Here is a 15,906-nt window from a genome sequence, read left to right as displayed (position 1 = left end):
GCAAGAATGTGTTGAATTTAACCACCTGCTCTGGTGCCCAACGTGAGCAGAGCTGGCAGACCAATAGGTTTTTGCTCTCCAGGTTGGATTTGCATCACGTGTAGCACGCCCGTCCTCCTTTCTAATCGCCTGCCGTTTCTCTCCTAACTGAACACTCTACACTTCTTGGTTCTGCTTCTCTCTTATCTTAGATTATTGAGACCAAGTGAAACATCCCCTTTTGCTACTCTCCTGTTTCATCCCATCTGCATGGACGGCCAGTTCAGATAATAGCCTTCTGCCCGCTCCCAACAATGACATGTGATCATCTCTGACTGTTGCTTTTATTCTTGTTGAATCTAACATGAAGTACTTTTTGTGTCCACATTTTCAGACGGCAACTCCAAACTAACATGGCAGTCAGACTGTGCGATGTGGCTTCTCTGCTTAGAAGTGGTTCGTGGGCGCCTGAGCCTTGGACTGGGGTCTGTGGCACTTCTTTTGTTTCTGAAATAATGTGGCCGGAAGGCCTGCCTTTTGTCACAGTGCTCAGGCCATACCAATGATTTTAGTTCTGTCCTATTCAAATGTTCATATCAAACCAATCAAGTTTTGAATTTGGAATAGAGGCACTTTTTGTTTGTGTATAAAAAGCTCCCAAGTGGTTAATGTTTGAGTGAATTGGTATGGTCCAAACCTGTCTGCCCCTCTGATCTGTTCATCTCAAAGAATTTCTAAAAATCACATTGCTTCTGTGCACAAACTAGCTGAAATTTGATTTCCCCAAAATGTACTGGTGCGCCTACACTCTTCTGTATGTGGTGAATCTGTTAAGGATGACTCTTCATACATTGACTTGTTGGTGGTTGCTGATTTCTGAGGGCTTGCTGTCTGATGTTAGTGTAGTTATGGCTGCAGATTTGTTGCTGCTGTAGACTAGGCATATCTAGTTAATTTTGCTGAGTGAAATGTTGCTCTCTGGTTGCCACATCAAACTCTGAAAGAAAACGAACCTTAGAGTTTTATCATTTAATGGTCGAACCATCGACAGATTAAATTACTGGTACTTTGGTGTCATTAGCGATCAGTTTTCTCTGAAATCAGAACAAGTCATGAACACCAGAGAGGGAACTTGGTTCTAACTTAGTCCTTTTTTAATGTATTTATCAGCTTAGATAAGATTGCTACTGGTAAAATCAGAATTCTTACATTTGGCCATAAATCTAGGTGTTCATTGATGGCTTTGCAGCTGATTTTTCTCTTTCTGTAGTGGGGTTGTGTGAAATGCTTTTAATGTCTTACTTGCCTTAGACAGCAGTCGGACTGCTCTATTTGAAGATTCGGGGAGGAGTCGAATTATTCTGGGTTTCACTTTTGTATTAATCTTTTAGTTTCTCCTTTTTCTTGCCCAAAGATGGTCTGTGTTTCAACATGAACTGACACAACCTTGCCACAGTATAGCATTCAGTTGAACTACCATGAAACTGAAGTTTTGAGGGTTTTTTTTAGATGGCAAGTTGCTCTTCTTTTGTCCCTGTTCTCAGTAAATGCTTCCTGATTCTTCAAACTGAGAGCGTGCTGACCGCTGTTTCCTGCAGGTAGATAACTATTCATAAGCATTTTGTACAGCCCCACTTCCTGAGAATTACATTTCTTTTTGCACTTCTAAGCTATGGTATAAATTGCAGAAAATGCACGTTAAGTCTTGTTGATGGAACTTGACGTGTTTTGTGAAACTTGTCAGTTTCTGTGCTGAGGGGAAAAAATCTGAAGTTCATCCAAAAACTGAATTAGTGTTCCAACAAAACAATGTTTCAATGTGTGAAGAGCGTCCTTTTTTGTGGTGCTTGGTTTCTTTTTTTCTTTTTTTTTTTTTTTTTACTTAAAAAAAAAAAAAAAAATTTATTTTTATTTTTTATTTTTTGTCTCTTTAGCAGGTAATTGCTGCCATGGAAACACAGATGTCCAATGGGCCTACATGCAACAACACGAGCAACGGTCCCTCAACAATGTCAAACAACTGCTCCTCGCCTGTAGAGTCGGGCAGCATAGAGGACAGTAAAACTAACTTGATAGTCAACTATCTGCCTCAGAACATGACCCAAGAAGAGCTGAAGAGTTTGTTTGGGAGCATTGGAGAAATTGAGTCCTGTAAACTCGTTCGAGACAAAATAACAGGTAACTGAAATGTTTGCATTGCAGTGGCTGTTTGATGGCTGATATGTTCTAAAAGTTTTGGCTGTATCGATCTCTTATGAGCTGTGTTTACAGAACATCAACATATTGGACATGAATAATATATCAGTGGGTCCCCTGAAGCATTATTGTCCATACTTAAAGCTTTTCTGTTGCATGTGCAATATGGATTGGTTCATCTTTAGATTTTTTTTTTTTTTAAAGTAGTTGGAACCTTATATTCAAAGTGGCAATTTTACTGGTTAACAAGCAGCAACTAAAAAATTTGTTTATATATAATATTTTTTACTATTGGCAACATGGAATTTCCATAAAGGCTCAGAGGGAGCGATCCATCCCTTTATATTTGGGCTGTGGACAAAGTGCAAAATGAGCTCAAGTCATGCTTTCAGAGACTCAAACTCGCACTGTATGACATGACATGACTGAGGCTGCTGCAGTCTCCATGACTTTTCTGATGAGATTACCTGCCTTTATCTGGCAGCTTGATTGGTCAACATGTGAGCCTCTAAAATGCATGTTTCCTTTTCGTTTGGACCTGGAACATCAGATTTTTCCATCATGAGGGTGGAGTACACAGAACTCTTGCTACGTGTTGTCTTTGTTCTATGAATTCAGTGTTGCCTTCTTCGAAAATGAGCGTGCACAATGTGCGCCCAGTCACATTTGGCTTCTTTGCTATCAGTATTTCACCAAGCTTGGGTGTAGCTGATGTTATTCACAAGTCTTTTGCAGTTATCAACAACCTCTTTGTGCATGCTGTCAAGTGTTCAGGTCAGTTTACATTTTTTTTTTTTTTTTTAGAGAATCGTATCAACTCTGTTGCACATGTGCACAGTCAGAAACTTTATATTTCATAACTGCAGCAAAGAGTCAACCACAAGCTGAGGGTTGTGGGGGCTCACGTGTATTGACTGATTACACAATTTTCTAATCAAGTCTACATGCAGAAAATGTAAAGTCAGGCGTGAGGAAGGAAAAAAATGCCATTGTGTATCCATGCATGTAAAGAATGGATTTGATCATTAATGTGTGAAATGGGTTGACCATAAATGCGGCTTTATAGGCTCCATATTCGATTAAAGCGTAAATGTTACCCAGACAATAAAGGGGAAACAAAATTAACGAAGTTGTTTGAAATCAGTCTGCCATGACTGGAAATTATGAGGCCTTACATATACGGTAAGGATGATGCCACATCCAATAAAAGATTGACAAAGAGCTTCTGTTGATGCAGAAAATGGCCCAAGTTTGGTTTGAATGAGAAACTGAAACTATTTGCTTTATGCCCTTAATTTATAGACTGGCACTTTGAAACCATATTTAATGTTAGCTGTTAACAAAAATTCAATTGTCTCCGTATAACAGCATGGAAAGACGGGCAGCTCAACACTAATTTAGAGCCGAGTACGTTCAATAGAGCTGTTGGATCTTAAATTTCCTTCAAATGTTTTACTCACACAGTTTCCAGTGAGTTGACTACTGGGATGTTTAATGTTTTTGGATGTACGAGTGTCTCTCCGTCCTTCTGAAAGCATCTTTATGCTCCTTTCACATGTTGCACAAAATGCAGCATTAGTCCATTTTGAAAATATAAACCTGGGTGAATAAAACAAATAATTAGATTTGTGTACGTTGGTGCATTATATTACATAGATTCATAGATGGGTGTTGGAAAGTTGAAAACCTTTTTAAAAACTTGACATGTTGATTTAAAGTGTACAAAACAAGACGAGAAGAACTGCTGAGTGGGGGGAAAAATGCAGAGGCTCCCTTTGTTGTCAAACTCCTGTTGGATTGAATTGTGGATGACAGTTGCACCAACATCTTTGCTGAAGCAAAGTGTCTGGATGAGGTCTGCTACAGAGAACTCCAAAGTCTGTTCGTATCACTAGAAATCGGATTTGAAGAAGGGCATTTTATTTTTATGGAAATGTGAAATCTGCAGCTGGCGGTTACTTGTTTGAAGACATTCTGTTGCAGTAAATGTGGAAGTGTATTAACAGCCCTTCAGAAGGGGTATTGATCCCTGATGATGCACAACGATGGATTTATGGTCAGCTTTGCAAATCAAAGATTTCAAACAAGTATGCCACTATGTATTTAGCAGATAAAGTGCTGTTCTTAATTTCTTCATTCCTTTTTAATTTAAAGGATAGAACTGGGTTAGGAAAATTGGTTTAATATTCAAAGCCTCCAAGTCATTTGTCAGGGATGGAGCTCTTGATTTCAGCTCTACATAAAACCTATCCCCTTCAGACTCTGATGCTTTTGTCTCGCACTTGGCCCTGTGGCCATGGATTTAAGCCAGCCTACATCTGTGTACTGGTGCTACATCAGATGCAGAGTAATCACCAGAGAGACGTGTGCTTCCTCTTTGCTTTAAATGTTCGTGCTTTGGATGCTGCTGCAGAAGCAGCTTAGTCTTTGTCTTTTTCCTCCCACTATGGACAGCACTGGTATTTTACTGAAAGCTCGGTGCTGCTCCGTAGTGAAGGTGTATCTCAACATATCTGTTATTTAAAGACGGGTAAAAAATGTGCAAGTTGTTCGTTATGAGGAGATGCTGCAGATGTTGCATTTGAAAGGAAGAAATCAAGAGGAAAAGCTTAGTGCACTCATGTACATCATGTGGCATTGTGCCTGCCAGATTATTTCAAAGGCTTGGGACATTTCTCGTGGCTATATCAGTTCCTGCTGTGCTAGGTGAAACTAAGTTCGTGAACTTTACTTGATCACAGAGCAGCTCATGAGAGTAGTGACTCGTGGTGCTAGGATGGAAAGCCAGTATGGATGCATAGCGTGTGTTAAGCTGTACAGAAAAACCAATTGCTTCAGGCTGTCTCATCTTTTTTTGTAATTTATGAAAAACAGTTCTGTATATTCCCTGTTCTACTTCTGAACTATTCCTGACATCTGAGTAAAATGACGATTATATTAAATCACTATTTTTACTAAAGAAACTACTTTTAAAGATTAAATGGGCTTCAAGACTCTAACTATTAATTTAGAGTTTATTCGCACAGATGTAGGTAGTGTGGGCCGGTCAGAAACTGTAATGTACATATTCTCCTGAAATAGTCCTACAGGCTTGAGCACAACAGAAGTTAAATATTGCTTTAATTGTTAGCGCTCTGCTTCAGGATGGGAGTGTTAGAAATGCCTCGCACAGGCTTGATGAAAGTAAACTGTATCTGTTACCCTCATTGAAAAGGGTGCAGGTTCTGGTATGTTTTCTCTGTGGTTTAAAACATGTATTGAGATGGAAAACTATGACATTTGAAAATGTCTGCACCATAAGCAGTGACCCTACCAGCATGACATTGCATTGCTACCATCTAATATGAACTTTATTTGCTCATAGCAGATAAACTAGTATTTACTGAGCCAAAGAATTTATGCCATAGTTGAAGGTATAGACCTACACTAATAAGCATGCACTCATCTTTAGCATAACTTTAAAGAAACTAATAAGAATAGATCAATGAGTTATGTTGGAAACATTGGATGGTGTGATGATCTGGTTTGGTTCATTGTCACAGCAGGGATGAGAGTCGTCTATCCCTGCTGGAATACAGGAAAAAATGCTTTTATAGAACTTTGCCTCCCACCTGACTGGTGGGCACCCCAACACACACACCCCACCCCCTTGCTTTATCTGCCAGACTTACATTTGGCAGATAAAGCAAGGGAGACCACATTTGGCCCTTTTATCACTAATGAACAACAGCCAAAACATTCAGAAAAGTTTAGACTGAAGTTTTCTTTTTTGGGGCGTTGCAAAGAGGCGTTTTAAATTAAATGTTGTAAAGGTACATAGCTAATGCCTAGAATAACATATGCGTTAAATCTTAACTTCTATACAGCAATACTTTTGTTTGTTTTGTTTAGTTGGCGTCGGACATGAGGAAAAAGTAGAATAGAGGTGGAAGTGTCCATAAAGGAGGACTAAGCTCAAAGAAATCTACAATGTGATGATCAGCAGGGTGGATGGGCGCTTTCCTGTGGTTTCAGATATGTTGTGATGGAGTCCAAAGCCTTATATTCGGGTTTATATGAACTTATTCTCCTTGTTAGATAAGGTTTCAGTATACATGTTATCGATTCTACTGCTCGAGCTGATGAACTTGACCAGCTGTGGAGAAACCCAGGACTGTGGGTGGAAGAAATTGAATTGCCTCCGTGCACAGAGAGTGGGTGTCAATCTATTGTGCATTATAGAGATAAACTGCACAGGGAGGGGAATGCATCAAGTCTCGGCTACCTCGATGTATCATAGATGAGTTGGTGTGACAGCAGAGCAGTTGCTTGTCATTTATAATTTAAATCCTGTTAGTCTAAGAGCTAGTTTGAGAACTTCCATGGGTTGTAATGCAAATGGATATTTGTTGAAAACGGACTTCTGACCTGTTTGCTCTGGCAATAAGTGATCAATCTTTGTCTTTACTACTCACTTCTTGCTGTTTATTAGCAAAATAAATTGGTGTTCATTTCATTCAAAGATTCAACACACTTGGTCATTATCCATATTAGGTTGTAGTGTCAGTTTTTGTATTTGGCCTTTTTAAGCTTCTAGTTTTAACTTTTTTTTTTTTTGTCTTATGACTGCAGGGCAGAGCCTAGGCTATGGATTTGTGAATTATGTTGATCCGAAAGATGCAGAGAAGGCCATCAATACCTTAAATGGCCTGAGACTTCAGACCAAAACCATCAAGGTAAGATGTCCTCTTGTTTCCATATCACAGGTTGCAAAGCTCAAACGTATGCTGTTGATGTCTAGCTCTCTTGGCTGGAGTTGAAGCATAATAAGGCTGGAGCAAAGTGGGATGGAAAGGGAGCCTATTGTTAATCTGGGCACAGGCAGCTTTGCCGGGGCCTCAAGTAGAGCAGAACTGTTTCTATGGTTGCATGTGCTGTGGCTCTGCTGTATGCCTTTACAGGGACGTGGCTGCCATTAACATTCATCAGACAATGTAGAGCTCAATGTGCTGGTGGAAAACTAATTTGCTTCATATAGTTCTGCAGTATTTGTGGATGGTGAAGGTTTTACATGATACTAACCCTCATGTCAGACGGGGGGGCGGCGGGTAAGAGAATTCTTTTTTATTTTTTTAATTGGAAAACTTGTTTGAATAGTACCAAATTAGTAAGCTCCCTTCTTGATTATTTCTGCGTGCAGGATTGACTTTTTGTGCTGACGTTGACGGTGAAAAATGTTATGAGTCACGTCACTTAATTTCCATGAATTAGGCAAAGCACATCCTTCTCTCCACATCTCTGCCTCAGTTCCTTCATCTCAGTTTATGCCCCTGAAAGTACATGGTAGCATTTCTTTATGTATCGCACATCCAGAGTTCTCCAGCTGCTGTCAGATGTGCAAATAAACCCTAGTGAGATGGAGGAATACACTTTGCAAATATTAGCATCAAATAAAGCGTGAAGGTGAGGAGAGCGGCAGGGGTGAGGGGATGCAAGAGCTGTTTGGATGTGGACGGGAAGCTTTAGCTTTCATTATCACTTTCAGCCTTCCCTTCAGAGCAGGTTTTCAGGTGCGTTCACCAAACGGCGTTCCCCCTCATGTGTGGGCACAAAAAGGATGCCTTTGAGACAGTCGTTGCATAAGACTGCAGAAAGGGGACAATTTAACAAGTCTGACAGTAATTTAATGCAGCTTCTCTGCTGTTTGGGTAACTGGTAGTTAAGTCTTAAAAACCATGAGCCATCAGAAGGAACTTTTTCATTCGAATTCTCCTCCACAAAACGGTCATTAAACATTTCTTTACACATGAGCTCCACACATCGTATTGGAAACGTGTCTGCATAAATAAAAAATATTTAAGACAATCAAAGAGTGTAATGATGTATTCCCCCTTCAGTTATTACTTCTCCATGTTCATACATAAATATGTATTTATGCTGCCCATTTATTATTCAGATAGGTGATGCAATCCCAACTTTAGAGGCAGCCTTACTATTTTGTTGTCTAGATTTATTTCTTAGAGCTTTCTAAATGGGCCCGATGCCTCAACTCATTAAGAATTCTGAGCTAATGGACAGAAAATGTGCCTGTCAAACTGTCCGAGTCATTCTGAAACTCCCCCCCAGCAGTGATAAAACCTCAAAGGTCATCTCTTAACCAAAATTCCACATCTGGCTTTACCTTCAAATCTTTGCGTCATACAATGATGTATACAAATGTCTCCGTCTCTGCTGCTAACTTGGCTGCACTCGCTAACCCTCGAATACATGGCACCATACTGCCAATAACGTGCTGTTAACCTTAGATGAACCTTGTTTCACCTCTTTCATGTCGGTCTGTTTTATGTGCAGTTTGAATAGTGTAGTCAGCTCTGATTGCACAACTTCTTCAGGATTGATTCACACGCTGATGTGTATCATTCATACTTTTGGAAACACGGCGTTCTGCATCTGCGTCTGATGGCGGTCGCATTTAAATTATAAGAGATTAGATCTCAGCCAAAAATCAGAATTGAGCATTAAGACCTGCAGTGTGAACGTGGAAAAGACAAATATTCATAACATAATAGCTGTGCACCACTGTTTGACTGTTAAAGATTATGCCTACAGTTCTAATGAAGCACAATGAGGAGGTTCCAAACAAAAGGGTTTTCTGTGCTGCTAGTCTGGGGTGGATTTAAACAAAATTCTGGGGTTATTTCAGTTGTTCATTATGTTGCCTCAGATATGAGGTCACCTGACCACCTGAATATACTACTGCTTTTTTTCTTCCCCAACAGCATAGACATATTCCAAAATGATGTGTCAGGATTCACCAACTCAGTGGTTCAGGAGACACGGAATGTTTTACTGGATAGCTCAAAATCTTGAGGATGTGCTGGAGAAGAAGACTTTACGTAGCTTTCTGATTATCAAAAACAAAATCTGGAACTGAATATTGTGACACTGTAGAAGCTTATTGTAATAAGTGAAAGGTGGCCCAACAACATCTGGACTTTTTTTGGGGGAGCCAGGGCAGTGTGCTTTTTCTCCAAATGCATGTGCCACTTCATCCTGTTCGGTAAACACGTTGTTAGCAAAAGTTCCGGCGGTGGAGTTTGTTTGGCAGTCGGTGTTTAGCTGTGTGACTGTAGATATGTTTGACCTCGCAGGTGTAGACCGTGTAAAGGGCCTCTTCTAGCTACATCACACTGATTTTAATTCTTACCAAGAACTTTATCGGTTATTCTCCACAACTCATCCTCTTAAAATTGCACACTACAATCCCACAGCTCTGGGTTAAATAAAAACTTTTGCTTCAGTTGAAAGATTTAAAAGTTCTAATTGCCCTAAGATGTGCTGGACAGGCTATAACATATGCAGTTGGCATGGATTTTTACGTTAGTGCTATTAAGGCACTTATTTGTGTCAATAATTGCTCCAATCTGCAGAGTTGCCTTTCAAGTCTCAACACATGGGAGTGGAGTCCATATTTTATGTTGCCTGAAACAATGCTGTGCTCAAACAGAATAATTAGGATTTAAACATGTGGAGCTAACACAGGAGATCCTTGCTTCCAGCTTTAGATAAGATTAGATACAGATGTGTTTGGTTTGCATAATGTCTAAGTAAAATACATGTTTACATCTTCTCTGCTGTAAATGGGTCACAGCCTCTGCTCTTGTGTTTGAACAAATGTAACATCAAAGGTGATGAATAGCTTACCCTGAGCTCAGTCTGTAATGACTTCCTTACTGCACATGCTGGAATTCTAACCTGCTGTTGCGCATGTGAACTGTCTATTTGTAGGTTTCTTATGCCCGTCCAAGCTCCGCCTCCATCAGAGATGCAAATTTGTACGTCAGCGGCTTGCCAAAAACCATGACGCAGAAAGAACTGGAACAGCTCTTCTCTCAATATGGACGCATCATTACCTCACGTATTCTGGTGGACCAGGTGACTGGTGAGTAGAACATGACAGCTTTCCCCCTCTTTGTTCCTTTTTTTTGCTTTCACCCTCCCCTCCTTTCCCTTGGGACTGGAGAACAAAATGTCACAGCCAGGGCTGAGAAATGCATCAGAGGTGGTGGTGTGAGGCTCCCAAAATGCAATTTTCCACTCGAGGTGTTTATAAATATGCATTGATGGAATATGAAAATGGGTGCAAAGTAGCAGGACTCAGTGCTTCATAATTTCTTTCCCTTCAGTCTCCTCTCTGCTGGCACTTGCTTTTCGCCCCTTTTTCTCTTTCCGTCCCCAAGGTGTACATGTGATGCCTGTTTTACGTCAAGAAATGAAATGCATTTGGAACAGTTACATTTTCTATTCTTCAGCTGTCGAGTGGAAGCCGAGCCCAGCGCAACACTAAACGGAATCTCTCACCAACATTTCCCAATGGCTATGTGCTGCTGAAACATGTAATCATTCTGGCAGGCATTGTGGGAATTTTTAATATTTGAAACAAAAAGCACACATTCCTGGAGAATTCTCTTTTCGTTTCACTTCAGTATTAATCCAACAACCTGCAGTCACCAAAAACCCAACCAGGATTCTAACCTGTTATTTCACACGAGCCCGATCATTGAAATGGCCTTCAAATCAATTATTGCAAGTACTCGAATGCATCCTGATGCAAAAGCGCAGTGAGAGGGAGAGAAAAGTGTTTAACAGGGAATTAATACTAAAATGGGCAGTAAAGTGTTCACGAAAGACTAAAGGAGTGGACTACTTTTTTGACATGGCACAGATATGCTAGAATAAACAAGACCGGGAGACAAATTACATGTGTTGGTGCCCCAAGAGGGCAGCAAGAGGTAAATGAGCTCAAGGAATCGGCTTTAAATATTCATAATGTTGAATTATTTGAAGCCTCAGTCATAGAAACCAGAAGCTGTATGAACTGGATTCTTAGATATTTCTTAAAAATGGCAGACGTGTTGTAACTTGCTTATATTGGCTTGTAAACTAATTAACGTGCAGTTTATTTTCTAGAAATCTTTAAATGTTCTATTATTGCTGTTTTGAGAAACCTGTGCATGTTGCCGTCTCCTGGAGTCGGTCTGCCGCCTGCACGAGTGACCAATCATTTTTTTCTCCAGTGTTTGTCCTGTTTCTGCATGTCTGTAGTGTTGATTTGGGCTGTTTCTAAAGTCTGTGTCTTGGTGTGTGTGAAATTCTCAGTTCCGTGGCTCATCTGAGAAATGCATAAAAAGCTATTTCTGTATCAGATGTTTATACAAAACTCGCTGTAGCAAAGTCAGAAATTGGATCCAGAATTTTTAAAAATTACCCAGTATTGCATTATAATGCAGCTTCAGAGCTCTGCATTTCTACTCTTTATAGTTTGTGTTGTGCTCACAAGGGCTGAGCAAAAGAAGCTAAAGAACCAACCATATCGCAGAAAAACAATGGCTATTATTCAATGTGTCTGTATGTATAAAAATCATAGTTTACCCTTCAAATGTTTGTTTTCTTTCTTGGCTTAAAGAAGCTCGCTGTAAGACAAATGTCAATGTGCTCTCCTCAGGCGTTTCCAGGGGGGTCGGCTTCATTCGTTTTGACCGGCGAGTTGAGGCTGAGGAGGCCATCAAAGGTCTGAACTGTCAGAAGCCGCCTGGTGCCACTGAACCCATTACGGTCAAGTTTGCGAACAACCCGAGCCAGAAGACCAGCCAGGCATTGCTGTCCCAGCTGTACCAGTCACCCAATCGAAGGTACCCAGGACCCCTCGCACAGCAGGCACAGCGCTTCAGGTAAAAGGGGCACACCAAAAAAGGAAAAAAAAAAAAAACCTGATCACATCCCAGCATAGTTAAAAGTGCAAGGCAAGCAGATTCTCTGAGGCTTTTAAAAGAATTAGCATTTAAATAGTTTCTCAGCGGTATACTGAAAGTATTCTGTGTTGGAGCTCATCAATACTCTGGACACAATAATTAATTCCGATATTCACATTCTTATCTTTGCTGTGTTCCTCCTGTTGCAGATGTAGGCCTACGACACCATCGTTTGAATAGACTGAAAATCCAAGTGATACGAGCACTGGTAGATCTGTTCAGTGCTCTGCCACAATCTTTTTCAGCTGGAATGAGACGTGCTAAAGAATCCATAAATGTAGTTTTTGGTGCTCTGTATTGATCAGTGATTTGTGAAGTCTGTAGATGGAAATGTACTTTTCATTATAACACAGCAACAGTATCAGCTGTTCGTAGGTTTTCAGCATGAACTCAAAGCCTCCTGTTGGCTGCACTGTGTGGGTTGATTATTGGAAAACAAGTCAAAAGGTTAATAAAGGTCACGATAGTCTTGGGATTCACTTTAGTTTAACAGACTTTAATTCTATCATTCATTTGTCATTCGTTCACAATGCATCAGCCTCCAAACGGGCTTATTTCTAATGAAACTGATGTGTGCCTTTATTTGTTTTTTGAAGGTTGGACAATCTGCTGAACATGGCTTACGGAGTCAAAAGGTAAGCAGATTTCCTTTTTAAAATTTCATAATCTGCTTTAATTGATCCTGAGGGAATTTAACACAAGAGAGCTGATGGAGTATTTTCCCATTTCACCGTTGCGTAGGTAGTTAAAGCTGCACAGATTCAAAAAGACGCTGCTTATCAAAGAAAATGCTTCCCTTTGCATGCAATACTACGAACAGTGTGCATAGACTTCAGTTGGAGAGAGGGAATCGTGTTGTTTTAGTGATGCCGGGAGATGCAGAACGGCTGCAGGAGACCCAGGACTGTAGTCTAAAGAGGACTTATTTATCAGCTAATTGATGCCAAAGCAATACTCATTGAAACTTTATGTACAGCTGTGAGCACAGTTTTGGTTTAAAAATAAAAATCCTAGCAATGTTTTTACTCCGGTGGGACTTGAATGTGCTACAGTCAGCTCATCCTAACTATAACATACATGGCAGTGACACAGTGGGATTCAGAGATTAAAGCACTGCCTACATCTCAAAGGACAGGACTTTACAATCTTACTTGCTATTGCACAAAATTGCATCCTTGTATTTTGAGCACCTTTTTTCCCTTACCTTGATCTATTATGGACAGGTCTGTCCTATATTAGACTTGGTTGCATCAGACGTCTTTCAGGATTTGCCAGAGAGCTGATTTTAAGTTTAGTTTTGTCTTCTGTGAGTGAAGTCCAGCAACGGCACAATTGTGGCTTCTCTTCTGCCTTGCTTGTTGGCGGATGTCTTTGTCGCCAAATCTCTCCGTGTCCTTGATGCTGGAGCACACCTGTCATGGTGGATGTTCCCTGAGAGGCCAACTGGAGCAGCTAATCGTATGTGACACCTGCTGCAATAATTCATAGGCTTTCCAAGTGCTCTGAGTTTTGTTTCTTAAAACTGCAAAGCCATATTCACCGGTGGCCAGGGCTCCTCTGTGCCTCTGACCAACACAGTAGCGTGGTCTGTATTGGTCATGATGACGTCCCTTTCCTAAGTTGGAGGAAATTATTATACGCCGTTTTGTAGACTCAAAACAGTGAGTTTCTAAGAAGGTGATCAAGCTGCTTGTTTTCATGTGAACTGCACTTCTTAGATGTACCTGTAACTAAGTTGGCTTTCTAACGTAACGTAGGAAAAGAATACCTTGATCATATGATGGTTATTAACGTAGTTCCTGAGCTGAAAGGGTGGTGCCAGCGCTGTGATTGCTGTCTCAGGATAGCATGGCTGCACCTGATCCCCGTAGAGACCCGTCAGATTTTATGAAGCTGGTTGGCCCGAGTTGGTCTTGTAAAGAGGCCCGGCTTCTGCTCGTTTTGGCTTTTGCTTTGAACCATGTTCCTCTTTGTGTATTACAGCAGGTTCTCCCCCATGGCCATTGACGGGGTGACCAGTTTGGCTGGCATCAACATCCCGGGGCATGCGGGCACTGGCTGGTGTATCTTTGTCTACAACCTGGCTCCAGATGCAGACGAAAGCATCCTTTGGCAGATGTTCGGGCCGTTTGGAGCCGTCACAAATGTCAAGGTTATTCGCGACTTCAACACAAACAAGTGCAAAGGATTTGGTTTTGTCACCATGACTAATTACGACGAGGCAGCTGTGGCCATCGCGAGCCTGAATGGATACCGCCTCGGGGACAGAGTTCTGCAAGTCTCATTCAAAACCAACAAAACACACAAAGCCTAAAACCCACTGCGATTGTTTCTAGAAAACTCACCAGAAAATGGAAAATGGAAGCGAATTGACCGTAACTTTCTACATTAGTAAAAACAGCTTTGTAATCAATATTTAGCGTCCAACAATGTGGTCTTTTTTTTTTCTTTTTTCTTTTTCCTCCATTGCTACGCTTTGAATCTTCTCAGTATCGTTTAAAACTGAAAAAATCCCGCAGGTTTGAGCACCTGCCATGTTTAATCTCTTGCTGTTTTTACAGATGGACCACCAGAAACTTTCCTATAGGTTTTGTCATTTTGTTGCACATTGCTTTGAAGCAGTAAGTCTTGTACGGTTATGTGTTGTGATCTTTCTTTGTACTTCTGTGTCCTGATTTGCCATAGGTGCGTTATGCCTTGAGTGATTAGCGAGTACTTACTTTGAGCTGTTTTTTGGTTTGTTGATTTTTGCCAGTTTCTTGTAATATGAGTTGGTTATCGGTTGGCTGCATAATGTTGCTTATTGTAAATTTAACGGATAAAAAGACAAAAAAAATTCTTAAAGCAGTACCTTGCCAAAGAGCTAAGAACCTCTTTGATGTGGGTTTAAAAAGCATCTATTTTTATAAAAAGAAAAATTTGGAGAAACTTTTTACTGGACCTGGAACAAAATATTTTGACTTGGATACTTTGAGAAATATCTTCATATGACACCTTGTGAGCTTTTGAACTTTACAAGAAAGTTTGCAGTGGTCGACATTTCTGGAGAGATTTATGATGTAAAAGATACCTTTTGAGATCTTTGTATTATCTTTAGATTCTAGAATCAGTGACGTCGCTGGTTTCATTTGTAAATCATCTGTGGGTCCTCAGTCATCCCGGTCGTCTGTTCGAGTAGCAACTCGCTTTCCGATTTAGATTTTGGAAACGGACAAAAATAAAAAATTTATTTGCAAAAAAGTGCATGCAAAATTACAACAAGGAGAGATCTTAAAAGGTAAACGAGGGATTAGGAATCAGTTCTGCCTCAAGGAATCCCTTCAGATGGAGCTCGTGGTGGTTTGTGGTGTACCTACAATGTATCATTAGAGATTTTGTCTCGATATCAAACATAAGGGGTTTTTACATACTTTGTATGAAAGATTGAGGACGAGCCGATGAAGGCAGCCGCATTTAAAAAAAAAAAAAAAAAAAAAAGAAAAAAAAGAAAGAAATTACAAAAAAAAAGTCTGAAGAATCAGATGACTCCCGAGCTTTGAGCTGTGTAAATAAGTCCTTTTTTACGTTGAGTATTTGGCAGACTTCTTTTGGTCATAGTTTGGACTTCATTGGAAAGTGTGATATTATTTGTTTTAATTTAAGCTCTTTTCATGGAGTATGTAAGGTATTTTCTTTTTCTTTTATATTAACCTTTTTTGGTTTATCCTCAGTTGAAATACTTGATTTGTCGTCCTATGGACTCGCATTACAGTGCATCAAATTTGTTGGTGGTTTGGTCTGTAGATAGTCTTGCTTCGTTTGAAAAAACTAAATAAAAAAAAACAAAAAAAAAACAAAGGTATTAAACTATAGACATTTGGTTTTTGTTTTTGTTTTTTTATATATAAACATTATAGATAAATATATTTATGTGGTAAAGAATGGATATAAACCACAGTTT

At 40.1% G+C, this 15,906-nt stretch overlaps 1 protein-coding gene across 3 annotated transcripts in view; it reads left to right on the top strand.

Annotated features, from left to right (window-relative positions):
• elavl2 (ELAV like neuron-specific RNA binding protein 2) overlaps positions 1-15,644 on the top strand; it is a 28,838-nt gene extending 13,194 nt beyond the window's left edge. The window contains exons 2-8 of one of the 3 annotated variants that reach the window (XM_072376599.1): positions 374-464; positions 1,914-2,157; positions 6,787-6,890; positions 9,943-10,096; positions 11,660-11,846; positions 12,563-12,601; positions 13,950-15,644. In XM_072376599.1, coding sequence (XP_072232700.1) covers positions 393-464; positions 1,914-2,157; positions 6,787-6,890; positions 9,943-10,096; positions 11,660-11,846; positions 12,563-12,601; positions 13,950-14,280 — 1,131 coding nt within the window. In that variant the 5' untranslated portion in view covers positions 374-392 and the 3' untranslated portion in view covers positions 14,281-15,644. Of the gene's footprint in view, positions 1-373; positions 465-1,913; positions 2,158-6,786; positions 6,891-9,942; positions 10,097-11,659; positions 11,886-12,562; positions 12,602-13,949 lie in introns of all 3 variants that reach the window. The other 2 variants (XM_072376598.1, XM_072376597.1) reach the window with 2 other exon arrangements.
• The last annotated feature ends 262 nt before the right edge of the window (positions 15,645-15,906 follow it).

The sequence above is a fragment of the Leuresthes tenuis genome, unplaced genomic scaffold, assembly GCF_036924035.1.
Source record: "Leuresthes tenuis unplaced genomic scaffold, fLeuTen1.0.hap1 SCAF_22, whole genome shotgun sequence".
NCBI classification, from domain to species: Eukaryota; Metazoa; Chordata; class Actinopteri; order Atheriniformes; family Atherinopsidae; genus Leuresthes; species Leuresthes tenuis.
The sequence above is the reverse complement of the archived record's forward strand: the minus strand, read 5'-3'. Positions and strand labels throughout refer to the sequence as shown.